The sequence below is a fragment of the Gossypium hirsutum genome, chromosome D04, assembly GCF_007990345.1.
Source record: "Gossypium hirsutum isolate 1008001.06 chromosome D04, Gossypium_hirsutum_v2.1, whole genome shotgun sequence".
Taxonomy (NCBI): Eukaryota; Viridiplantae; Streptophyta; class Magnoliopsida; order Malvales; family Malvaceae; genus Gossypium; species Gossypium hirsutum.
In genome coordinates this window covers 56,531,493-56,557,813 of record NC_053440.1, presented here as the reverse complement: position 1 = coordinate 56,557,813, position 26,321 = coordinate 56,531,493, and the positions used below count along the sequence as shown (strand labels likewise).

General features: G+C 34.4%; 4 protein-coding genes across 9 annotated transcripts; 2 read left to right on the top strand and 2 right to left on the bottom strand.

Annotated features, from left to right (window-relative positions):
- Window positions 1-291: 291 nt before the first annotated feature.
- On the bottom strand, window positions 292-3,785 carry LOC107898680 (uncharacterized). Of its 5 annotated transcripts, none has more exons than XM_041091027.1 (4): window positions 3,483-3,754; window positions 2,872-2,969; window positions 1,792-1,940; window positions 292-1,704 (listed from the first exon to the last, which is right to left on the bottom strand). In XM_041091027.1, exon 4 carries the CDS (start codon window positions 1,627-1,629, stop codon window positions 430-432), a length of 1,200 nt encoding a protein of 399 aa, XP_040946961.1. In that variant the 5' UTR covers window positions 1,630-1,704; window positions 1,792-1,940; window positions 2,872-2,969; window positions 3,483-3,754; the 3' UTR covers window positions 292-429. The 5 variants fall into 5 exon arrangements, with proteins under 5 accessions (XP_040946961.1, XP_016679688.1, XP_016679687.1 ...); XM_016824199.2 differs by having other exon boundaries at window positions 1,898-1,940; XM_016824198.2 differs by lacking the exon at window positions 2,872-2,969 and having other exon boundaries at window positions 1,898-1,940; window positions 3,483-3,785.
- Window positions 3,786-13,361: 9,576 nt separating this feature from the next.
- On the top strand, window positions 13,362-17,098 carry LOC107898032 (probable serine/threonine-protein kinase At1g09600). The gene is made up of 7 exons (XM_041091025.1): window positions 13,362-13,793; window positions 14,094-14,378; window positions 14,456-14,767; window positions 14,927-15,154; window positions 15,376-15,476; window positions 16,300-16,402; window positions 16,503-17,098. The coding sequence occupies exons 1-7, from the start codon at window positions 13,392-13,394 to the stop codon at window positions 16,959-16,961; spliced, it is 1,890 nt and encodes a 629-aa protein (XP_040946959.1). The 5' UTR covers window positions 13,362-13,391; the 3' UTR covers window positions 16,962-17,098.
- A 1,797-nt stretch (window positions 17,099-18,895) lies between these two features.
- On the top strand, window positions 18,896-20,644 carry LOC107898683 (uncharacterized). The gene is made up of 2 exons (XM_016824201.2): window positions 18,896-19,064; window positions 20,159-20,644. The coding sequence occupies exons 1-2, from the start codon at window positions 18,989-18,991 to the stop codon at window positions 20,389-20,391; spliced, it is 309 nt and encodes a 102-aa protein (XP_016679690.1). The 5' UTR covers window positions 18,896-18,988; the 3' UTR covers window positions 20,392-20,644.
- A 1,150-nt stretch (window positions 20,645-21,794) lies between these two features.
- Window positions 21,795-24,406, bottom strand: LOC107898681 (KH domain-containing protein At1g09660/At1g09670). 2 transcript variants are annotated; one of them, XM_016824200.2, is made up of 8 exons: window positions 24,270-24,406; window positions 24,048-24,133; window positions 23,498-23,637; window positions 23,085-23,219; window positions 22,893-23,009; window positions 22,375-22,518; window positions 22,137-22,280; window positions 21,795-21,957 (listed from the first exon to the last, which is right to left on the bottom strand). In XM_016824200.2, the coding sequence occupies exons 1-8, from the start codon at window positions 24,374-24,376 to the stop codon at window positions 21,928-21,930; spliced, it is 903 nt and encodes a 300-aa protein (XP_016679689.2). In that variant the 5' UTR covers window positions 24,377-24,406; the 3' UTR covers window positions 21,795-21,927. The 2 variants fall into 2 exon arrangements, with proteins under 2 accessions (XP_016679689.2, XP_040946958.1); XM_041091024.1 differs by having other exon boundaries at window positions 21,795-22,280.
- Between the last annotated feature and the right edge of the window lie 1,915 nt (window positions 24,407-26,321).

Below are 26,321 nucleotides of genomic sequence, written 5' to 3'. Positions count from 1 at the left end.
TCTTAATTTTGGTTCTTTTTTATTTCTTAATTTTAGTTAATATTTTTATAAATTTTAATAATATTTTACAATTTAAAAAGAAACTTTAAAATTTAATTTAATTGATTCTTTTTATAGAATTTCAAGGGCTTATATATACCTCTTTAGCCAAAAATATTGAACTCTTTATCAAACACAGAATATTAACATTAACACTGTAATAAACTACAATTTTAATGGACGCATATAGAAGAAGAGAAGAAAAAGGAAATGGGTGATTATAAATTTCTTCAAACAAAAACCATAGCTAAATTAAAAAGAAAAAACAACCCAAGAATAAAAATCCTTATTGAAAGCTAAACCCTTTACAATCAGTTTTTTTTTTCTTTACCACAAAATTGATATTCACCACAACTACTCAAGTTTCCTTGCCTACTTTTTTTTTTTTTGCTAGGGTCCATGAACATGTGTAGGAGAAGACATCATTGGCCAACCCACAGGAGGAGGTGACCCGGATGGGTTTTCATCTCGGCTAGGAGAAAAGAGGCTCAGTTCCACAAATGGACCAGACGAGGGTTCATCTCGTATGAAAGTCCGAAAAGAAATCGATCCGCGTTTAGTAGAAGCATCAGAATTCCGCTCGGGGCTGATTCCAATGCTTTCATCAAGATGAGTCTGATTGGCGATAAGGGATGCAGTGTCATTTTGATCATCGAGAATAACCCTTCTCCGAGCCTCCAAGTCATTAAGATTACCGAGTGCAAGACAATCCGCAACCGGACAGTATACGAGTATGACGATACAGACCCCAGCACAACATAGTAGGACAAGAAAAGCTGAGAATGCAAGAGCTTCAAACAGGAAATGTTCTGGTCTAGATAAAACAGATAAACCAAGTAAAAGAACCCTTAACGGAAGTAAACTCGAAACCGAGAAAATTAATGTATAAACTCTCTTCTGCAAACCCTTATTGATAACCAATTTCAAAATCCGTCTTCCGAGCCAAATCAAATAGGCAGTCAAGACGGTGGTGAAAAGACCAAGAAGAATAGTATTCAGTAAAGGGTAAGAGCAAAGAGCTATGTCATTGGAATTTTGCATCGATCGAGCTGTTCTAGTGAAATATAGCGGTAACTCTTTCCTATCCTCGCGTAACTCGGGTCCAATCAAAATGAGAAATAGTTGAAGAACGAACATTGGGAGGGCAAAGAGGAGAACACAGCTTGCTGTTTTCCCATTCCATTTCCTGCTTAGAATTCCTGTGTCTATGTTCTGTAACGGCGCACGGAGAAGAAACATGAGAGTGAGGAAGAGACACGGTTCTGCAAAACCTAGATTCGAGACAATGTAAAATTTGCAGACGTTCTCTTGCCATTTAAAATCAAGTACATTCAACACTCTTCCTGGCCTCCTTATATAATTTAGCCGAACGATTTCGCCGAAACCCCACCAAATGGTGAACAAAATGAACGTGATTCGGATGATCCAAGGACCACTGAAATAACTGAGCAGGATAAAGCCTTGTTTAAGAACGCGCGACCGCAAGTATAATGTGTATCCGATGCACACCAAACCCAGAAGAACCAACAGACCAACTAGACAAATTGTCAACACACCGAATGCTTCGGCAGAATATCTCGTCAGGGGCATTACCCGAAACACAGATTCCACGCATGCTCTCTGCTAGCATGGATACAAAGGATCCTCTGATGTACAAGGGACCTCCTGAGAATTATTTCTAGAAGCTATTACTGAACCAACACTGGATGATACTAAGATTAATCGCATGAGAAGACGAATAAGCAGCATTACCAAACAGAACTCATATATCTTCTTGCCAATCTAACAGATCCATGTAAAGCATTAATCGATTCGAACTAACAAATTTCACATGTAGATAGCTGTTTCAACCACTAACCTTCAAGTTTAAGGTCAAGACTTCAATTATTTGATCCGAGAACCTGTGGAAGGAACAGGAAAGAGCAATGAATCAACTAGTAACCAAAAAATCTATGAATGAAAAACTATTACAAAAAAAAAAAAAGATTTATATAGCATGCAGACAGCCTCGATGAAATCCACCACATTCAAGCACACACTATTTCACCTATAAAAAGGAAAATCGAAAAGGAAAAACAAAGCAACACTTTCAGATGCATATGACCAGAGAACAAGTCAGTAAGACAAAGCCGCTCATTCACCTAATACACAAGACATTCTCGTGAGATGTACTTCAAATGTGTTTGATGAAAATCCTAATAAAAACCAATTATATAGACTCTATATGCAAGCGTTATGAGGCAGACACGCCACTTTGCACTTGTGCACACTCATCCAAGTTACCACTTACCATATAAAAAACGAAACGCCAGTCTCTTTTATAGAGGTTTATGAAAATTTAAGAAAACAATACCATTTATAGTTAGTACACAAATATTATTGCCACGTGCACACTACGTGAGTAGGACAACGAATTCTTGCCTGTCATCTTAATTCAACATTTGAGACAACAATCAATGACAAATACAGGCCATAAATTTCCACATCAACATTATTTAACAGTAATGCATCACCATTAATGACCGTATAACTAGGACAACGAATTCTTACGTGTCATCTTAATTAAACAATTGAGACAACAATGAATGACAATACTTTCCAAAACAACATAAGCAACGGTAACACATCATTGGTGACACAGATGCTCAATCGAAATACCCACGCAAGTCCTAAGCAAAAAAGGCTATAAAAAAACTTCAAAGCAAATTATTAAGTAACAGACACCGACAAAGTAGCTTCATTTTCTCTTACAATATTCGTATTTAACACAAAGTGAACAATACGCCTATGCACGCCCTTAACAACAAAGAAGATAAACATCGTTAGTACTACCTTATCTCCCTAGTCGTTAGCATACTAAGGAGCATTATCCTTGAGATAGAAAATGTTCACCGAATAAGCCGGTAACTTAGTTCCTTACAGTCACAACTCTGAAATATATATATACACATGACATCATTAGCCGTCGGCATAAAACCTCAGTATAAATCTAAACAAGTTCCCCAGTTTACATTGAGCTTAGACAAGAACAGTGCTACCAAAATTCAAAAGAGGAGATCTTTCTTTCAGCAATTAATACTAGAACATGTAAGTATGGTTTCCCCTCTAATTATAATTATAAAGTACAAGTTACAAAATCTATAACTTTCTTCTCTTTTCTCTTCTATCCGTGTATCATCAACTACAAATTATTTCAAATAAATCAAAAAATTATCACTTTCAGCTAAACAAACACTTCAAATCTAAGCGTTTCGAGAACAAAAAAAAAATCAACATCAAATTTCCATCAACAGTGCATGCAGTACAATCATTAAGCTAAAAGTACTAAAAAATCCTAAGAATCAACCAAAAAAAAACAGAGAACAAACGAGTAACGTCAATCAGACCATACAAAAGCTAAACAAGGCCAAAATCAATGAAATTTAGATCGACGAAGAGCTTACAAAGAGGAGATTCACAAGCCGGCGAAGTCGAGAGACGAAATGCGGAATCGAGCAAAAACAGATCGAAGAAAACCCTAAAACTGGGCTACAAAGTGAGAAAAGCGAAGATGCGGAGCGAGATGAAAGAAGAGAGAGAAACAATGAGAAACGTAGTTAGGGGAATAGGAGAGTGGAACTTTGTTGGTGACAGCCTGTCTCCAGCTGTGTGTTATCCGAACCACTTGCTTCGGAGTTCGTCGTTAGGTTTTAGGCTCGGTGTGATTCCCGTCCCTAGGTGGACTTTTTTTGGCTTGGCGGCGTTTTAAGCCGATTGCAAGAAACAGGATTTATTTTATTTTATTTACTTTTTCATAAACAAATATCGAGATTTCTATTTTCTTCTTTTGGTATGTAATCTCATTAAAATAAATATATTACTTTGGGTAAATTTCTCTAAAAGTCCTTAAGTTATAATTTAAGTCCTTTTTTTTCATTTAGCTATTAGCTTGAATGTTATATTCAAAATTTGGCATGTAGTACATTTAAAATACGTTGATTACATTGTAAATATGTGTATGTTTGTTACATGGATAGCTTGTATCTGACGTGTTAAAAACAACATTAAAATATACTTTAAGTCTTTGTACTATTCGTAAATTTAAAATTGAGTCCCTGTACATTTATTTCAATGAATTTAATCTTTCTACTTTTTGGATTTAAAATTGTAAGCCCAATCGTTAATACTATTAAAATTCAACTGTTAAATTAAGGCTCATTATAGAGTCATTTTTATATGGCAATGCAATGAGTATATTTTTATTTTAAAATGCCACACCAACAAACTTAATAGATGAATTTTAACAATGTTAACAATTGGATGTGAATTTTGAAATCTAAATAGTAGAGTGTAGGGGTGAACGTTCGACCGAATCGAGTGAAAAAATTTCGAGTTAATCGAGTTCGCGAGTCCTATCTTATCATCCTAAGTCAAATTGATTTTTTTTCGAATCGAGTAGAATAAAATGAAATTTGAGTCGAGTCAAATCAAGTGAAATTGTTCGAGTTAAATTAAAAAAATTAAACATGTCAAATAAAAATATTGTTACAGTATAACTAATTCTATGTTAGAACACATAAATTTGAAATCATATATATTTGAAAAAAAAATCAAAGCAAAATAATTAAAAAATAAGATACTTGAGTATGATAAATTTGAATCATTAATTAGGTCCTAAAATTATTATTTTAAAACATTTTTTAAAATTTAACTTTTTTATATTATTTTTAGAATTTTTTAAAAATATAATTTTTGATTTTTTTATAAATATTTTGAATTTTTGAAAATTATTTTAATTTTGTTTTTGTAATTTTTGTTGTGAGACCTACCAATTTGCTTATTTTCAAAGTTGACAGGGACCAAAAGGGTGTTTACACCAATCTATTATTCGAATTGTAAAATTCAACTTCACTCAAACTCGAAACTTGAATCAAGTTATTCGAGTTGACTTGAATAACTCGATTCGATTAACTCGAACTTTTAATTTTTTTTCAATTTTTTCGAATTGAATCAAGTTTTGCTCACTCTTAGTAGACGGATTAAATTTTAAATGTACAAAGAGCACAATAACTAGAAGCATATTTCAACCTACAAACAAATAAATCCTCCTAATTTCAATGGCATTGCTTTTTTTGAACATATTATATTTAAGTTGACATTCCAGTATATATACATGTGTTTATAATTTGATCCCCACATTCTAAATATGTTCCGCACGAGCTAGTATTTTACACTTAAATTAATGGCTAAATTGAAAAAAAATACTTTATTGATAAAATATTGATACTTTAAGGACTCAATTAGAACTTAGAACGTTTTGAAGTTTAGGATCAATTTAGAATCTCAACAATAGTCTAGGGACTTTTAGCTAATTAACCCAAATATTATTTGTAAGGAGTAATAAATTGTTTACTTAATATTGAATATATGAACGTCAACAATGTTGAATTTTATGTAAACCTTATGTTACGTACCATGAATTGCATTTCTTTGAAAATTCATTTCATTAATTACTAGCTTACCATCCACGGCGGCGCCTAAAATAGAAAATTGCTTTTTAAGCCCTTTTAAAATTTATAAAATTATAATTTACCTCTCAAAATGATAAAACTTTAATTTAATCTTTTTAAAAACTATAAAAATGAAAATTAATATATTGGTGAAATTTAATTCTTATAAAAATATATGACTTAATTTCAACCTCTCCCGAAAAAATTATGACTTCACCCGTATTAACATCTTTTAAATGTGTGTATATATATACTTCTAAAAATGTATAATGAAATACCAACATATGTTGGATGTGGTTTCAAGGCAAATGGCATTCTTAAAAAAGAAGAACTCAAGTTAAAATTTTGAAGATAACGTCGAAGGATAATTACAAAACTCGAAAAGATTAATACGAAAAATAATTTTAAAAGTGTCAAAAATAAATTATAAATTTTATTATTGTACTAACTTATAATTTTATAATTTCTCAAAGAATTTATAAGCAAGATTCTATAATTTCATCTATTTCGTTAAATAATTTGATATCTCGTATTTTTTTTTCCAAAAAAAACCTCTTTATCTATGAATATTATTTTTGTAGTTTTTTTGTTTGTTTTTTTTTTATCTAAAACTAAAACTAATGTTATCGGAATTGGACCAGTGGTTGAATCAGTCAAGCCACCGATTTATTTGGTTCAATTAAATAAATCATTAAAAAGTTTTAAAAAAATAGAAAAGTTCAGTTCAATTGCCCTATTCAACCGATTTTTTGTCCAATCCAATCGATCTGTACCAATTCTCGGGCCAATTGATCTAATAGCTTTCTTCAGACTGATACCCTAACCTATTCCCTATCTAACTGGCCCGATCCAATTCAAACATTCATTTTACCTATCATCATCATCATTTATTGGATCAAATTATAGGGTAAATATTTGAATATTAAAATACACTTCAAGTCTTTGTACTTTTTGTATATATGAAATTTAGCCTTTGTACGTTTAATTTTAGATATTTAGTCCCTCTATTTTTTATATTTAAAAAATTTAAATCAAATTATTAACACAATACCATTAATTTATTTTGTTAAATTCATTGGTGCGACATTTTGAAATTTAAAAAATATTCACTTAGTAGTCATATAATAAAAAAATAGCATTGCGATTGACTTGGATTTAACAAATAATTTTAATAGTGTTAACAACTCTTAAAGGTTACATCAGGTTTTGATCAAAATAAATTATTTGGACTAATCAGTAACATTGTAAAAAATTGAGGTATCAAAGCATCTCAAAAAGTTGAAGTATAAAGATTGAATCTTAAATTTAAATGTAGCACATGAATCAAAATTGAATTTTAACCATTATTATATAATCTTAAATTTGATTGTAGCACAGGGATCAAAATTAAAATTTAACCATTTAAATAAGAGAGAGATTAATACACGTGTCAACCAGTCATATATAAAAGTTATATGTCGAGTCTGTTAAGAAATGGCTTAAAATTGGTAGTGGATTGTTGTTGTTGGTAGTGGGTTGTTGGTGGTAGTGGATTAGTGGATGGTTGTTGGTGTCCATTTTCAACCACAAATCTTTGCCAAAGTTTTGGACAATTATGTCCTTGAACTCTCTTATAAATAGAGAGGTTCATTAGCCATATTCATCATCCCAAACCAAGAGAGAGCAAAGCTTGTTCTTTGAAAGCTAGGATTTTAGCTTTCGGGTTTTCTATAGGGGTTGAGAGTTGTGAGGTTCTCGGGTTGTGTCTTGAGTGTAAAACACTTGTAATCTTCATCTTGTTATAGTGAAATTTCTTTTCGCCTCTGCCCGTGGACGTAGGCATTAAAGCCGAACCACGTAAATCCTTGTGTTCACTTTATTTTTCGTTCCGGTCAATTTACTTGTAGTCATATCGGAGTTCTCGAATCGATCCTTTCCGCAACAAATTGGTATCAGAGCGTAGTTGAAGGAGTGATAATATTTTCTGAATTGCCCTGTGACTGCAGCTTTGTCTGATCTTTCACATCAGGAAGAAAATATTATCATTCATTCAAAGGTTCCAAATTATGGCTACAAGTGTTTCATCGACTAAGTATGATGTCGAGAAATTTACCGGGAAAAATAGTTTCAGTTTATGGCGCATCAAGATGCGGGCAGTGCTGGTTCAACAAGGATTGCTAAAAGCATTGTCTGGTAAAGATAAATTACCAAGCACGCTTTCGGAAGAGCAAAAGGATGACATGCTAGAAAGAGCACATAGTGCTATTCTGCTATGTCTAGGAGATGAAGTGCTACGAGAAGTAGCGGATGAGAAAACCGCGTCCGGTTTGTGGCTCCGGTTAGAGAGCAAGTACATGACGAAGTCATTGACGAACCGGCTCTACCTCAAGCAAAGACTCTATGCCCTGAAGATGGAGGAAGGTACACCTGTTTCCCAGCACCTGGATAAATTCAATTCCATTATCATGGATTTGAATAATATCGATAACAAAATCGATGATGAGGACCAAGCAATAATTGTTTTGTGTTCTTTGCCTCCCTCGTATGAGAATTTTGTTGATACAATGATGTACGGTCGTGATGACCTGACTCTAGAGGAGGTGAAAAATGCCTTAAGTTCCAGTGAGTTGAGGAAGAAAATCACTGGTAAGGTGGTCGAAAACAATGAAGGCGAAGGCTTGGTTGCTCGAGGAAGATCCAAGGCAAAGGGTGGAAGTTCAAGTAAAAGCCATCCTAGATCGCAGTCCAAGAAGAGAATACAGTGCTACTACTGTAAGAAGTACGGGCACATGAAGGTAGATTGTCCGAAAAGGAAGGAGAAATCAGAATCACAGGAGCAACAAAATGATCGTGCGAATGTAGCTGATGCAGATTCTTCAAGTGATGCCGAGATCGTTCTTGCAGTATCCGACTCTTACGCTGGTGGGAGATGGATTCTTGATACGGGAGCTACATTTCATATAAGTACTTCGAAAGATGCATTCTCAACATACGAGAAGCATTCTGGTTCAGTACTAATGGGAAATGACCACGCATGTCAAGTCATGGGGATTGGCACAGTTCGTATAAAGATGTTTGACGGTATTGTTAGAACTCTAACTGATGTTCGGTACATTCCAGAAATGAAGAAAAATTTGATCTCTTTGAGTACGTTGGACAAGAAAGGCTTTCGGTACTCTGCTGAAGGTGGAGTTCTCAAGGTATTCTCGGGTGCTTTGACTGTGATACGTGGTAATTTGGAGCGGGGCCTTTACTTCCTCGATGGTTCCTCGGTTACAGGTGTTGCGGGAGTGTCATCATCAGATGATCTAGATTCTGACACCACGAAGTTATGGCATATGCGGCTCGGGCATATGAGCGAGAGAGGCTTATCGGTGCTAAGCAAACGAGGATTATTGTCTGGGCAGTGTACAGGAAAGTTGAATTTCTGTGAGCACTGCGTCTTCGGTAAGCAGACTCGGGTAAAGTTCAGCACTGGGATTCACAAGACAAAAGGCACAGTGGATTACTTCCATTCTGACCTTTGGGGGCCTTCTCCGACAATTTCTAAAGGTGGTTACAGATATCTGCTTACCTTTATCGATGATTACTCGAGAAAGGTTTGGGTGTATTTTCTGAAGAGCAAGTATGAGGTTCTCATCAACTTCAAGCAATTTAAAGCTTTGATCGAAAATCAAACAGGAAAGAAGATCAAGCGATTCCGGACGGATAATGGCTTGGAGTTTTGCTCAGGTGAATTCAATGAGTTCTGCAAAAATGAAGGAATAGTGAGACACCGCACTGTTCGTCGAACACCACAACAAAATGGAGTTGCAGAACGCATGAATAGAACTCTCTTGGAGCGAGCTCGTTGCATGCGATCAAATGCTGGGCTCGGTGAAGAATTTTGGGCTGAAGCTGTTAATACTGCTTGTTATTTGGTTAACAGATCTCCGTCAACAGCTATTGAGCTGAAGACTCCTGAGGAAGTATGGTCTGGTTCTCCTGCTGATTACTCTGGTTTAAGAGTGTTTGGCTGCCCTGCGTATGCTCATGTAAATGAGGGAAAACTCAAACCGAGGGCGAAGAAATGCATATTTCTTGGATACGGCCAAGGGGTGAAAGGATACAGGTTGTGGTGTCCTGATCCGGTTTCGTCCAAGTTCATCATCAGCAGAGATGTGACTTTTGATGAGTCATCCATGCTTCGATCCACCACAAATTCCCGGGAAAAGGAGGAGTCAGATAGAATGGGAGATCACGGTGTTGAGAAGCAGGTGGAGTGTCAGGTGGACGCTCCAATTCCTACGGAAGGTACTTCAGTCCAGGATGATCAAGTTGAGGTGCAAGATTCCGATGAAGATGAGTCACCTCAAGAAAAACCATATAGCATTGCCACTGGAAGAACGAAGAGACAAATCAAACCAAATCCGCGTTACGCTAATCTGGTGTCTTTCGCGCTCAGTGTGGCGGAGTCCATTGGTATAGAACCTTCCAGTTATAATGAGGCTGTCACGTGTGATGAGTCGGCACAGTGGGCAATTGCTATGAGTGAGGAGATAGAATCTCTTCACAAGAACCATACTTGGGAGTTGGTTAAGCCGCCAAGTAACCAGAAGATAGTTGGTTGCAAATGGGTCTTCAAGAAAAAGGAAGGCATCCTAGGGGTTGAAGCAACTAGATTCAAGGCACGATTGGTTGCTAAAGGCTTCACTCAGAAAGAGGGGATTGACTACAATGAAGTTTTCTCCCCAGTCGTAAAGCATTCTTCCATTCGTGTATTACTTGCCATGGTGGCCAAGTCTGATCTAGAACTTGAGCAGCTTGACGTAAAAACGGCGTTCTTGCATGGTGAGCTCGAGGAAACAATCTACATGCGTCAACCAGAGGGTTTTACAGTTCCTGGTAAAGAAGACCATGTCTGTCTATTAAAGAAGTCTTTATATGGATTGAAACAATCCCCAAGGCAGTGGTACAAGCGGTTTGATAGCTTCATGATTCAGCATGGTTACACAAGATGTGACTATGATGCTTGTGTCTATCATCGGAAGCTCTCAGATGGTTCGCACATTTATTTGTTGCTGTATGTTGATGACATGTTAATTGCTTCCAAAAACATGTCGGAAATCAACAAGTTAAAGTCGCAGTTGAGTGGTGAGTTCGAGATGAAGGATCTGGGTGCTGCCAAGAAAATTTTGGGCATGGATATTCACAGAGATCGCAAGGCGGGCAAGCTTCGTGTGTCGCAGAAGAACTACATTGAAAAGGTTCTTCAACGCTTCGGCATGGATAAAGCGAAAACTGTGAGTACTCCGTTGGCACCACATTTCAAACTCTCTGCAGAGTTGTCACCACAATCTGATGAAGAAAAGCAGCAAATGTCTCACATTCCATACTCGAGTGCAGTTGGAAGCGTGATGTATGCAATGGTTTGCACTCGTCCAGACATTTCACATGCAGTTAGTGTGGTCAGCAGATACATGAGTTGTCCTGGCAAGGAACACTGGCAGGCCGTGAAATGGATTCTCAGGTACTTGAGAGGTTCTGCAGATTTATGCTTGGTATATAATCAGAGTGACTGCACTAGCAGTGTCACGGGCTATGTGGACTCTGATTATGCTGGAGATCTGGACAAAAGAAGATCTCTGACGGGTTATGTTTTCACTTATTCTGGAGGAGCCATTAGTTGGAAAGCTGTGTTACAGTCTACCGTAGCCTTATCTACGACTGAGGCGGAATATATGGCGTTAGCAGAAGCAGTGAAAGAAGCATTGTGGATGAAAGGTCTAGTAAGCAGTTTGGGTTTACAACAGGATTTCACTGTTGTATTTTGCGATAGCCAGAGTGCCATACATCTGACTAAAATCAGATGTTTCATGAACGGACCAAACACATTGATGTCAGATATCATTTTGTTCGGGAACATGTTACGCAAGGTGACATTGTTATCAGCAAGGTTGCTACCGAGAAGAATCCTGCAGATATGTTAACTAAGGTGATCCCTGCATATAAGTTCAAGCATTGCTTGGACTTGATAGGTATTCGGGATTGATTAGCGCCAGAGAGGCGTTTGGAAGAGGTGATCCAGTTCGAGGAATTCACTATGATGTTCAGCTTGGTAAATTTCAAGCCAAGGTGGAGATTTGTTAAGAAATGGCTTAAAATTGGTAGTGGATTGTTGTTGTTGGTAGTGGGTTGTTGGTGGTAGTGGATTAGTGGATGGTTGTTGGTGTCCATTTTCAACCACAAATCTTTGCCAAAGTTTTGGACAATTATGTCCTTGAACTCTCTTATAAATAGAGAGGTTCATTAGCCATATTCATCATCCCAAACCAAGAGAGAGCAAAGCTTGTTCTTTGAAAGCTAGGATTTTAGCTTTCGGGTTTTCTATAGGGGTTGAGAGTTGTGAGGTTCTCGGGTTGTGTCTTGAGTGTAAAACACTTGTAATCTTCATCTTGTTATAGTGAAATTTCTTTTCGCCTCTGCCCGTGGACGTAGGCATTAAAGCCGAACCACGTAAATCCTTGTGTTCACTTTATTTTTCGTTCCGGTCAATTTACTTGTAGTCATATCGGAGTTCTCGAATCGATCCTTTCCGCAACAGAGTCTTATATGGAAAAGTAAAGGTTAGAAAATGCTTATAATCTCTATATTTTTCGAAAATTAGGAATTTAATTCTAGTGCTTGTATTTTTTGGAATTTTGTCTTTTTATTTTTCAGATTTTAAAATTCAGATCCAACTGTTAATATTATTATTATTCGTTAAATTCAAGTTAATTACAACATCTTTTTTTAATTATATGACTAGTAATTTTTTTTATTCCAAAATGTCATCACAACCAGTTTAACAAAAAAAAGTTTAACAGTGCTAACAATGAACTTGAATTTTGAAATCTGAAAAGTAGATGACTAAATTTCTAGAAATACAAGTATATGAACTAAATTCCCAATTTTTGAAAAGTAGATGGACTATAGGCACATTTTAACAAAAAATAAAACTGATTTTGTTTAAGCTTTAAAAAGAAGTTTAAAATTATGGAGAAATTTGTATTAACCAAAATTACCATTTTTTTTAGGTTTGCATTTATGTCTTTGTTTGGATAAGAACAATTGAACTAATTGTTTACAGTACGAGAAAAAAAGGTTAAAATTTGCAATTAGTCTCCACACTTTGCATAAAATATGAATTTAATCCTTACATTTTAATTTAAATTTTACATTTTAATTTAAATTTTAGTCCTTATACTTTTTGGATTTTAAAATTTCAGTCATAACTCAAACGTTAACAATTAAATCTGCCTGGTTAAATTTCGCTATTAGTCTTGTACTATACATAAAGTTATAGATTTAATACAAGTTCTTCAATTTGATCATTCTTAGTTCATTAATTGACTTTTTCTTTTTATGAGTAATGTGTGAAAATAGCAAATCGACATGACATTTATACATGTGATTATGTGTTTATTGCATAAGATCTTGGAAATAGCATAACTTAATGAATTTAACAATTAACACTCGATGAGGACTAAAACTTCAAAATTTAGAAAGTAGAGGGATTAAATCTATAATTTATGTATAGTACAATGACAAATACCAAAATTTAACCAAAAATGTTTTATTTAATTGCATTTATTTCTTGACAGGTTCACTTACATTTTGTTGTCTTATATAACAAAATTGTTACATATTTTACAACCACAACAACAAAATTGTCTTCCTTTTTGTTATATTTTTACATTATCTGTTAACTTCACGTATATTTTGTTTTAATTGTTTTGGGACCTTAATTTTCCATTTATAATTTTTTTTCTAGTAAATGATGCAACATAAAAATTTTAAACATGTTTGGGGACCTTATTTATGGGATCATTGAATACTACAATGAGATAACAAGGTCTTAAAATTATGGGTTGTATTTGTTCAAAAGAAACTCAACCAAATCAATACATTGAGAACAACCCTGGAGAAAAAGAAGATGCATCCTCGAAAAAGTGGTCCGATTCTTCCAAGGACAACGACATTAAGGTGGACGTAGATGCCACTGCACGGTTGATATCGGATCAACAGTCTGGGTCCCTTTCTAATGATGAGAGGTCTAGAAAGGACCTATCACAACTTCAAAGGTTGCCAACGATAGATGCAACGACATGGGGTGGACAAAGGCAACCGAGGATCACTAGGGTCATGAGCGGTGAACGAGGTGCTCAAGTAGTTGCCGGTTGGCCTTCTTGGTTAGTAGCTGTAGCTGGAGAAGCCATTAATGGGTGGATACCTAGCAAGGCGGACTCATATGAAAAGTTGGAAAAGGTTTGCACTGTAGTTATATCTTTTTTAATAAATATTTAATCCATGAACTTGATAATTTTTTCAGTTTGATCCTTGAACTATTTTTGGTCTACATTAGTCCTTAAACTTAGATTTCATCAAATAGCTGTGATCATGTGACATTCTCACAGGGTGTCATATAATCACCTTTTAACAATTTATAAAAAAATAAAACTAATTTATTTGATGGAATTCAAGTTCAAATATCAACAAAGATAAAAATTTAGTTCAAAATTTTATATTCTCCTATGTTTAAGTTATTTGTCTTTGCTAATTATATAGATCGGTCAAGGAACTTACAGCACCGTGTACAAAGCTCGTGATATTGAATCGAACAAGATAGTCGCCTTAAAGAAAGTGCGATTCGCTAATTTGGACCCTGAAAGAATTCGTTTCATGGCAAGAGAAATTATTATTTTGCACAGGCTTGATCACCCGAATGTTATGAAGCTTGAAGGTCTAATTGTTTCAAGGGTTTCTGGATGTTTGTACCTTATATTTGACTACATGGAGCATGATCTTAGAGGGCTTGTAGCAACCCTAGAGATTAAGCTCACTGAGGCTCAGGTATATTCATATTGCATAATTCATTAGGGTGTTTTTTTTTACATGCTAAAATTTCTGTAACATATGTGTAGATCAAGTGTTACATGCAACAATTGCTCAATGGACTTGACCATTGCCATAGTCGCGGTGTTTTGCACCGCGACATTAAGTGTGCAAATCTCTTGATAGATTATAATGGTAACCTCAAGATTGGGGATTTTGGATTGGCAACTATCTTACGTCCTAACCAGATGCAACCTCTAACGAGCCGCGTAGTAACTTTGTGGTACCGACCTCCTGAGCTTTTGCTTGGTTCTACTGATTATGGAGTTACTATTGATCTGTGGAGTTCTGGTTGCATTCTTGCGGAATTATTCGCAGGAAAGCCTATCATGCCTGGAAGAACTGAGGTACTTACCCATGTAAACGTCTATAGTATCTACATTTTTGTAATTCAGTCATGGTAATCGGTACATCGAAACACATCGATACTATAACGTACTAGTACCAAGACAAAAATGATACGCCCATTAATATGGTATTGACTATCGAAACACATTGTTTTGTAGGTGGAACAACTACATAGAATCTTCAAACTTTGTGGATCACCTTCCGAAGAGTATTGGAAGAGATCAAAATTGCCAAATGCAACCGTGTTCAAACCACAACATCCTTATCAGCGTTGTGTCAATCAGACATTCAAGGATTTCCCTACTTCTACTTTAGCTCTTTTGGACATGCTCCTTGCAGTAGAACCCGAGTGTCGTGGAACTGCTTCTTCAGCACTTGAAAGTGAGGTAAGAATGATATTTTTCATTGAGATGGTGAAAGCTCTTGTTTTGTCCGAGAATTTCCAATATTTAGTAGCCGCACTAGGTTGGAAGTTTAAATAGGAGGCAAACCGCTCCCACCACTATTTTCTTAATCTACAAGACTTGATTCTAAAATTTTACTTAAGGGACATCGAGTTCGTTACCACCAACCCTTAAATAGGTATACTTTGATTTTTGTTTTTCAGTTCTTTACAACGAGTCCTCTTCCCTGTGATCCATCAAGTTTGCCCAAGTCCCCACCTAGTAAGGAATTTGATGTCAAGCTTCGAGGAGATGAATCTGCAAGGTATTTTTTTGGCTTCCAATGTTTTAAAAATCAGATCGATAGTTGAATTGATCAAATTATTAGTTTTTGTTCAATCAGTTTGATTATCGATTCAATTTTTTTTATCTTGATTACCAATTCCGAGTAGTTTCTCAGTAGCTAGTTCAATCTCTTTTTTCTAAACGGATACTCAAATTCAATACTTGAAATCTAATTTGACTTGAGTTCGAAATCTTAACCCAACCAATTTGAACCCAAATTACCTAATCTAATTTGATTATAAAAAGTCAATACCCAAAATCCATTTAATCCAAATTCAAAATAATTTAAATATGAATCGAATTCAATTTAGAATGGCCTTAACAAGTAACATGAAATGAACTGAACCTGAAATGACTTTTGCATGAAAAAATCAAACCTTAAACTCGAATTACTTGAACCTAAAATGAGCACGAAATGCTTGAAACCTGTAACTAAGTCAAATCAAAATGATCTAAAAATCCAAATTGTTTTTATATAGATTAACTCAATCTAAAATCAATTTAACTCGACCAATTGAAAGGTGTTGAGAATTAGGGAAATATCTTAAATATAATGTTCATAAAATTGGTTCAATTGATTCAATCATTGATTTCTTATATTGGATTAGGTTTTTTATTTTTTCATAACAGTTTGCTTTAGATTTGATTACATACCATTGGTCGAACCGATTGGTTCACTAATTCCTAATTCGACTGATTGATTCGATCCAATTCTGATGTAATCGTGTTAAATCTCTTACACCCCTAAGTTCTATGAAAAAAGTTTAAAACAACTGATCTGCCTGTTGCTATTGGAAAACTAGGCAAAGAGCATCTCGTGAGAAAGTTAATGGAAATGATCGAGCTAGAAAAGCTACAGCGATTCCTGCCCCAGATTCCAATTTTGAGTTACAAGCATCTATACAGGTAACCTTTCAAGTTGTAATATTCATTTGATAATGCGTAATAAAAATGGCTTATGATATTTTGCGTTATTGCAACTAAGGTGTTTGAAAAAAATTCGCAGTCGAATACTAAAAGTGTTAATGGAGTAAATAATCCTTGCATCCCTGTTGAGCCTCTGCAAGGAACATCGAAACCCGTATGTTCTCATGTTAGCCCATCAATGCACCTTGGTAACGTTGGATCTTCACAGAATATGAAGGCGAACAAGGTCAAGTCTATGAAGGCTTGTACTCGAGCATTTGGTTCTCCGAGTCAGGCAAAATATGTCCGTCATGGAGCAACGACGTTATCCCAATTTTCAAATTCGGTTTCGATTAGAGGCAAATCACGATTATACATGACCAATCCGCAATGGCACGAGGAGCATTTTAATGGTGGATATGACCATGATGATATTGTTCAGTCCACTCACCATTTATTTGATAGGCTAAGTACCTCGCACTTACCTTCAGAGGAATCAACAACGGTAAGGGAAATAGGGAAATTGAATTTTTTTTCTTTATCAATGAATTCATTTTAGGATGATCTAAACTTAAAATTGACTTGAAAGGTCATTTGTAATGACGTGATCCCAAAATTCCGAGTTTCGAACCCAGAATGATTGAAACCAAAATTGACTTAAATCGAAATAATTCAAATGATCACTTTGAAAGTTTACATTTTAGTCACTCGAGTTAAAAAGGTTACAAAATAGTTATTGAACTATTTAAAAGTTTTTATTCAAGTCACTGGGTTGTTAAGTTTTTTTCTTAAAAAAAGCTCAGCTAGTGAGCTCTAAGCGATGACGATTCGACGATCGATACGGTGGATCAATACCTATCAATGAGTAGAAGAACATATCGTAGATCCAAATCAGTCTGAAAATCAATGTTGAGATCGGAGAAAAAATTATTTAGATTTTGGTTCGTAGACTCATGATGTTCAAAGTTGTTTCGTGAAAAAAAGACTGAATTGAAGAAGAGAAAGAGAATGAGAGCCTTCAATTGGTGTAGGTAGTGTGAACGGAGAAGGTCATACAACAACAACTTTAACAACCCGGTGACTTAAAAGGAAAACTTTTGAATAATTAAGTGGTCTTTTTTGTAACTTTTTGAAATTGAGTGACCAAAACGTAACTTACTAATAGTTTAATGACATTGGGTGTAATTTATCCAAAGTTTTTAAAACCTGAATTGGTGTAGATTCAACCAATCCAAAACTAACTCGACTGCCCAACTCACTAGTCTAATCAAATAATATATGCAAATAGTTATGTGGGCGAATTCTAAGTGCAGGGTTATGTTCCAAAAGAAAAGCGAATCCATTATTCCGGGCCGTTGATGCAATCAGGTCATGGGCGAAACCTTGAGGAAATGCTCAAAGAGCACGAGAGACGGATGCAGAACGCCGTCCGCAAAGCTCATTTGGACAAGACGAAGACGTTGGCAAGAAACAGCTTCGACAATAATAGACAAACTGAATCGCTACTCTGTGTTGCAGTAAATGGAAGGTGACAACAACCACCTTTATTTTCAGCTTGGAGCTCAGCACCGGTATACTACATATAGAATGTCATAGATTAATTGTTGGATAGAGTACCAGTAAAGTTTGTAATTGAGTATATATTGCGAGTTAATTGAATATTCATTTAATAAAAAATTAAAAATAATAAGTTTTATTATAAAATATTTATTTTTGATAATTAGATATGCTTTATTAAATAGTTTAAATTAAAATTTTAAAAGAAATTTCAAAATGGATGAGTGAAATTCAGAGATTTAAGATCTTAAGTTTAGTTCGATCTTTGTTGTTATATATTTATATATATATATAAACTTTCATCCAAAACGTGAACCTTGAATATCTAAGTTCGAGTCTCATCATGTGTGAATTTTATGTATAGATTTTTTCTCAGATTATTTTAAATTTTAAATCCTATCATGTGTGGATTCTATCTGAATTTTTTCTAATCATGCGCAATTTTCATGTGTGGATTTTCTCTCAGGTAATTTTTGAACCAAGGGTAAACTATAGTAGAGGTGATTCAACCATGAAAAGTTATAAAATGGTCGTCAATTTTTTTAATTTTAAATAGTAATTATTTATAAAAAAGTAATATTTTTTTAAATAAAATTAAAACAAAAACTTTTACATTTAAAAATGGGATAACATAACATAGTTTTTAAATTTGATAATATTTTTCAATTTGGTCCTTATTTTTATACTAATCATATAACTTAATTTTTTTCAATTTGGTCCATGAACTTGAATTTCACGTTATCACTTAAATTTAAAATTCTTTATAAAATCTGAACAATATATTTCAAAAACCCAACCAAATTGAAAAAAAAAACCCTACTAAATTACGTGGACAAAAAAGCCCAAAGGCAAGATGGTAAAAATTACTAAGTGCAGGGACTAAATGTTAATTTATACCTTTAAAAATCTCAGGCGGACAGTTCGATTTGTAATAATTGAAATATATATATGGGCAACACTGCAAAAAACCAGCTTCGTCGTAAGTGACACCAAGCTTTGTGCGCTGAAAAAGACTGAAATTTCAAGAGAATGACTGAAGTTTCAAGGCGTAGAACGCTGCGACTTCTACTGCTTTTCGCTTCGGTTTCTCTACAATTCATTTCAGGTTTTCCTCTCTACACCGCTTTGTAATTTGATATTTCGTTGTTTTCTTAACGAACTTCAAATCTTTTTTTTTCCAAATGAACTTGGTAGAAACTCGAAATTCGAATCATTAATTACATGAAATTCAAGTTAATTTGTGAATTTTACTACATCATCGTAATTGGAGGATTTAATGTATGGATGCTATTCGAATCTCACCTTTATATTTTGTTTAATTAATTCGTTAAATCTCCCAAATTTGCCAGGTTTTACTGTTGCTTAGTTTTTCCTTTCTCTGTTTTGCTGCTGAGAAAATTAGCACCGAAAGAACAGCTTTTTTTCGTATCCTTTCTATAAATTTTGTTGTTTGCTTTTTGAGGGATTGTGATTCCGAGAAATTTTAAATTGTGAGGTTAGAATTTTGACTTCGAGAATGAATAGAAAGGTATATATATTTACACACATATCTCTGCAATTCCGATTTGCTTTTGAGAATCTCGAACTTTGTAATAGATATGCTATTTAGCAGTATAAGCAGGCAATTAAGATTTCGCCCTACTTGATCCATTTTCCACGATATTTGGGGAAATTTATGATCTCTGATGAGATTTTTTTAACTCTATAAGTGGATTAAGAAAATGTTATATTTACTATGACGTCTATTTGGTCGATGTCTTGTAAGCATAGGCTCGTATTCAAGTTTTGTAGAAGGAAAAAATAGTGTAAGGAAAGCGGATCTAATCAGGTGCAGTGTAACTACCAAATACCGGAGTCTCTCACCAAACAAATGAAAGTGCCTGTTTCTTATTTTTCTAAATTTAAGGTCCTGTGGTTTCTTAATCCCGCTTGTGGGATTAAAAAGATTCCACCATTAATGGACCAAATAATTATCCATGATAAAATGGGTTTCACATGAAATTATGCTATTACACATAGTTCTTGGTATTACACTTGCTTTTTAGGCTTATTTGAATATTCTTCAGCTGAATTTGTTAGAACAATGATTAAGTTGCTGTGAAGGGCTTTAAAATAGAAATTGTTCTTATTTACTAAATGGAAAATTATTGAAAATGATAAAACAATTTACTCCAATTTGCTTCCTTCTTCTTTTTTCAGGGTTTTCCGGTGACTCTACAAGTTCAATCAGCTTAAACTCAAAGTCTAATGCAAATAGTAAAAATGGGACCAAGGTAGTCATCATATTGATTGTGCTGGTTGCTGTTGGGTTGTTTTCGTTTTTCCTTTTCAAGGTATGGCAAAAAAGGAAACGAGACGAGCAATATGCCCGTCTTTTAAAGTTGTTCGAAGAAGATGGTGACCTAGAGGCTGAACTCGGCCTTCATGACTGACAGCATCAATGAAAAACTGAGCTCATCCTCTTTGAGGTGTGTAGATAAAACTGTCTTTGTGATCCTCAATCACCAAGATTCAGTTAAATTCCTTGTTTTGTTTTGCAAGGATGTATTGTAGCAGCTGCATGTAAAAGAAAAACTTTGTAATCCTATCCAATTATGTAGATCTTTGGGGTTCACTATAGAGGACACCCTCCTTATGCTGTGTTAAAGCTTGAAAATCTAGTCTATGATACTATAATATCCATCATGTGCATCTGTGTAAATCTGTCTCCTTTCTGCATTACCTATGCATGCAACACAGTAGATAATAGACAAGTTGATGACAATGGGAATTAATGTCATCATTGACGAGGAATATGGATCTTATGTTGGAGTTGTATGGCCCTTGATGATCATTAAGACTGCCTCATGTTGATTCTATTGATTTACTTTGGCTATCTGGTTTTGCATTTTATCATCCTATCTTTATTATTGGAATAAAGCTACATCTAATCCCTAAACTTGTCAATTTTTTCCAACTTGGTCTTTGAACTTCTTTTTTTTTGCCTATAGCCTATGTTAATTGGACTTGAGACATGGGTAAGGATTGAAGTGTCCAACATAGTCTTTAAACTTGACAACTTTTCTCAATTTTAGTGTTTGTGGTGACATGGCACTCTAAAGATTATCTCATGTCATTGCTTTTTTTATTATTATTAAAAAATTATAATTTTTAGGTGATGACATAACACAATATCAAAGTACTAGGACTAAAATGGATGAAAATAGAGTTTTGGGACTAAGTTGAAAAAAGTTACCAAGTTCAAGGACCAGATGTTATTTTATCTTTTTATTCTTTTAGCTCTTAGCACTTGGTTTCTATAAAAAAATTATAGTTTTTAGGTAATGACTTAACACAATATCAAAGTGCCGGGCCGGGACTAATGTGGATGAAAAATATTTTCTGAAACTATATTAAAAAATTTACCAAATTTAAGGACTAAGGCTGAAATGGCAATAACTTTTCAACCATAGGTTGTGTATTTGTAATTAAAAGTTGAAATAAATTTCTTCTTCATTGAAACCTTGGAATTTCAACAAAAAGAAAGTGAAATTGGAGTGTTATTTGAACCAAAAGGTAGCTTCTTCTCCACAGTATGACTTTCATCACTTAAGCACGTCTTTTGGGAAGAAAATAAAGTATGCATAAGCATGTCTTTCGGGAAAGAAATAAATGTGCTGATATACTTTCTCGACTTGAAAGTAACTTTTGGTTTGACTCTTCTACTAGTGAAGCCCTTCAACCCCCACACCACAAAACCAAATTCTTTCAAGCATCTGTCATAGCCATTTCATTTTCATGAATAGAAGCATAAAGAAGTTCATCCGTCTAAACTATCTCAACTACACGATGAGACTTCGAAAAAAAAAAAACTTATTATTAAGTCAAAATACAATACAATGATTTTATCTTATAATAAATAATAATAGTAATTATCACCAAGAGAGAATGCTGCATATGTATGACTGTAGGTGAGAAGAATCTTCCAACTATAGTAGAGGTTTTTGGCTAAAATAATTAGGGCATAGGTTATTTTTAACTAAAGTCATGTTGATAGGGGATTGATATATGAAACAAAAGGGATCAATGGAGAAGGACAACCTAGAAGTGGACCATCGTTGCTCGAAACCGAGTAGCGAGTTTGACTAGCTCTTCTTGACTCAACATCCTGTCACCATAAGGGTCATCTTCCTGTCTTGGCTCGTTTCATTCCAGTACCGTTAAAGGGTGACATACTAGGGCTCATAGTCGGGCTCATTCTCGGACTCTCTTCCCTTAATGTACCATTTAGTAAAGCCAACTCCCTAAGCTGTTGTTTCTTATAGTTATCCAAGGATTCATCCTGATGAATGGTAGAGATGGAGGAGCTGAAACACATACAGTAAAAGGAAAGGCTAACTTTAAAAACAACAATAAAATTTTGCTTTTGTTCATACCACAGGTTTCAGAAGATTTTCTAGTATGGCAACAGCGTAGTCCAAACGAGAATTTATCACATCTTCGGGAAGTTCAGCCTCCACCAACACATGCAACGGCTCATTAAGGTGTTCGAATCCAGGTTTATCTTTTAGTTTCTCTTCCTACATGTTAAAAAAGGTAAGCAGTCAATGAATAACAAGTGAAGCAACATCAAAGGAGAACTCGGTCTTCTTATATTCAAGAAGAAAACGCACAAAAAGAAGCCAAGTCTCGTCTTTAATTAGGTCAGACCTTGATTTTGCATAACTGTATTTTTCACAAGAAGGTACTTTTCTTAGTAAAAGTGATCATTTCATTGATCATAATACTGAAAGTTCTTCATAAAGCATGTGAAATGCAAATGGAGATGTATATGATCAGAGCATATATAAGATTAGCTGAGCAATTTTCGCATCACCTACAGTCCAATATGGCCTTGTATTGGAGGAGAGATGAAAAAAATGAATATCATAAAAGAATTTATGGTTAACTTTACCTTAACAGAATCCTTGACAGAACCTTTGCCTCTTATGTACACCCTACACTCAGTCACAGCTTCAACTCTCTTTAGGGAGTTTCCTCGTGGTCCCAATATTCGACCAACAAAATTATACTACAAAGGGTGGGAGTCAATAATATTATCTTAAAAGAACAAGAAAAATTCACTCGAGGTTTCAGCTTTACTTACACTAGGATATTGATCCACAGGTACATTGAGTCTAACAACTTTCTTTACAAGCGGTGTTGTTGGAGCTCCTGGCAAACCAGGCCAACCCATTGATGCAGCTTGAACCGGAGCAACTCGTTGCAGATGCCCATTTTCCTGAAACAGATAATCAGGTCAAAGAAATTTCCTTTTCCTTTTCCTTTTCAGTGAACATTGATGAGAAGAGAATTTTGTATCATATTGGGGGCTCATAACAAGGCACTTGTATTCATTAACCTCGTAAGAACTTACAAACTCTTTTTGGCCATTTGTTAGGAGGGGAAGGGGGAGTAGTAGTAAAAATAAACAACTCTTTTGTTACTGCACCAATGGCTTAGTTAACAACAATTAAATGCTTTTAAATGATAAAATACATAAACATTATATGGCATCACCTCTGTTTGCATTATGGACCATCCTTCCAAATCCATTTGTCTTCCATTGGGATGATGACCAAATGACCTAATAGGACTATCATGCTCAAATCTCTCATGATCTAATAAACTTGGACTAAAACCTGAGACCCTTCTGATCTCTGCAATGCATAAGGGTTAAAAATGGAAAAATTAGTTGATGTATTGTCCAAATTACATGCTTTAGTAGAACTCTCTAGGTTCTGCTTGGTACAAAGGATGGAAAGGTGCGATAACGGAAAATTTGTTAATCGAATGGTTAAGCTACAAGTAGGAAAGTTATTACGAATCTTAACCATTTCATTAACAAATTTTCTATCCTTCCTAGCAAGCAAAGCCTTAAAACCACATAGAAAATCTAGATTATGCCATTCCACTAATATGGAGGTTTAAAGTTTTAATTCATTCAAGAATTACTCGATAATCAATTGAACCCTTACTAGTTTAAATCACTAGTGTTTCATCCTTGTATTCATGTGATTGAATCTTTATATTGCAGGAAAAAGAAAAGGAAAACAGAAGATTCAATAACCTTGATTAAGAAGCCCGGTGCATTGAGGAAGAACTTGTGTGAAAGGTCCCAACTTCTCTTTCTCTGTGAATAATTCAGCTAAGTATCTGCCATTGTTTACTTGATTTTAAAACAATCATTAAACATATGTAACTATATGAAACCAGCAAAACATACAAAGAAAACAACAAACCCATCAATAAAAACATGGTATTGGATTGATTAAAGTAATAAAAATTTGACCTTTCACGATCTGTAGTAATAGATGAAGGTCTATGAGGAGAAACTGAAGGGAAACCAGGTGGAGGGTATTGAAAATAACTCCCTGGTGAGATTCTTTCTCCCATCATTATATATATATTCAACAGCTTCACTGATTCTTCAACCTTCATTCATTCACAATATATCAATAATCAAAAAGCCATTAAAAACCCAGTATTTATATAGATATGTTAAAGGTAAAAGGTGAATAAGAAAAAAGAATAAAAAGACTTACTTTTGCTGATTAGAGAAAAAGAGGGGGCAGAGATGCAAAGTTTGCTGCCCTCTTTATGCGTTGAAGAGTGTGAAAAGAGAGACTAAAGCCCTACTCTCAGTCCAAGACAGAGAGGACTCTATGATTTTCCCCTTCTTCTTTTTTTCTTTTTTACTTTTTAATCAACATAAAATGCCGTAAAAAATGGCAGATTATATACTATATAAAATAATAAATATAGCAACTACCTTTCTTTGTCTCGTTTAATAAAAAAAAATTTAACCTTTTATTTTTGTTTTATTTTTCATATTTTCTTCCTTTATACTGTTTAATACTCTTGCATGGTGATTTGGGTATTCCTTAAAAATTATGGATTTGCTGTGAATAATCGATTGATCATCAATTTCGTTTATAGAAGATGTGATCTCAAGCGATGGTCACTTTTTTCTTTGGTGATGTTTTCTGAGGGGTCATTCATTTACGGGGCAGGGGTTTTGGAGGGAAATAAGGGGAGTATGGGCCGGACCAAGGTGGTTCTTCCCCGCTTGCCGCCGGCTCTCATATTGTCCGGGAAGGAAGAGCTGGTTGGCTCTCATATAATTTTGGGTTTTATTGTTGGTATGTTGCACTACCACTATATTTTGTCATTTGGCTCCCCCTTGGACAAATTGTTGCCTCTTATCGGTCCAGAGAGGCAGGAGGTGTAGTTCTCTTGATTTGCCATGTTGTGATGTTATGTTACATCAAGAGACTGTTCCATTTTCCAGCACATACATACGTGGTTTTATTCCTACCAAACACCATATATGGTGGGAAGGCTGAAACAAAGACCAGACCCTCTGCTGTTGTGATGGATGATATGCAAGTAATGAGTCATTGCCAGTATTATACTTCTCAGTCTGCACAGATGCCGTTGGATTCTTCAGGTGTTGGGGAACTTATCGTCACAGTTTCACACTATCATAGGTTTTGCATTATGCGTGCAGTGAGTCGCAGCAGCAGCAGCCAGCAAAGCCAGGATTTGCAGGCTTTTTATTTTATTTTATGTGGAATTAATTTAATCTTTAATATTATTAAAAAATTAAATAAAATTAATTTTTACTATTTTTATTTATGTTTTAAGAGAGTTAAATATTTTTAAAATTTAATTTTATAAATGAAATATTTTGTTTCAAATTAAACTGTAATTTAAAAAATTATTTTTAATTTTTTATACAATAAATATTAATTGTTACAATTTGAAGTTATTTGATTTTTTTAATAGTATAAAAATCTCTATAACACAAAGACTTACCCTGAACTTGGCTTATATGTCAAAGCCCTTAAGAAAACGCAAAAAAATCAATTAAGTTATTGTATTAAATTCGCATTTAATTAAGTCTCTATTGTTAATTAAAATATCTATTATGCCCCTCCATTAATAGTTTTTGTCATTAGTCATGTTGACCGTTAAAATAAATTGATTGACCAATCATATGGTGATACGTGGTAGTTTCTGGTTTAATCTAATATTTTTCTCATAAAAATCATTAAAAATATATAAAATAAAAATATTAAAATTGTTATAAACTTATAAAATTATAAAAAATAAAAAATAAAATCAATAATATAAAATATAAAATTAATAAATATTATTTAAAATATTTAAAATTTAAAAAACGTATTAGAATTCATAAAACATAATAATAAATTGTAGAAATTTATTAAAATATTAAAATTCATATAAACATATAAAAATTATTTAAAAATATATAAAAACTTGAACTCGAGAATAGTTTGTCCGAAATCGATAAGAGTACCGATCCGAGAAAAGCTATTAG

What these genes read in the sequence shown, in the direction of transcription:
- LOC107898032 (XM_041091025.1), top strand. Translation starts at nt 13,392, where the DNA reads ATGGGTTGTATTTGTTCAAAAGAAACTCAACCAAATCAATACATTGAG. An exon ending in TTAAGCTCACTGAGGCTCAG is followed by an intron (nt 14,379 to 14,455) that starts GTATATTCATAT and finishes GTGTAGATCAAG; the next exon opens with TGTTACATGCAACAATTGCT. An exon ending in CTTCAGCACTTGAAAGTGAG is followed by an intron (nt 15,155 to 15,375) that starts GTAAGAATGATA and finishes TTTGTTTTTCAG; the next exon opens with TTCTTTACAACGAGTCCTCT.
- LOC107898680 (XM_016824198.2), bottom strand. Translation starts at nt 1,629, where the DNA reads ATGCCCCTGACGAGATATTCTGCCGAAGCATTCGGTGTGTTGACAATT.
- LOC107898681 (XM_016824200.2), bottom strand. Translation starts at nt 24,376, where the DNA reads ATGATGGGAGAAAGAATCTCACCAGGGAGTTATTTTCAATACCCTCCA. An exon ending in CTGTCAAGGATTCTGTTAAG is followed by an intron (nt 22,519 to 22,892) that starts GTAAAGTTAACC and finishes TTTAACATGTAG; the next exon opens with GAAGAGAAACTAAAAGATAA. An exon ending in GTACTGGAATGAAACGAGCC is followed by an intron (nt 21,958 to 22,136) that starts AAGACAGGAAGA and finishes AACCTATGCCCT; the next exon opens with AATTATTTTAGCCAAAAACC.
- LOC107898683 (XM_016824201.2), top strand. Translation starts at nt 18,989, where the DNA reads ATGACTGAAGTTTCAAGGCGTAGAACGCTGCGACTTCTACTGCTTTTC. An exon ending in TTCTCTACAATTCATTTCAG is followed by an intron (nt 19,065 to 20,158) that starts GTTTTCCTCTCT and finishes TTCTTTTTTCAG; the next exon opens with GGTTTTCCGGTGACTCTACA.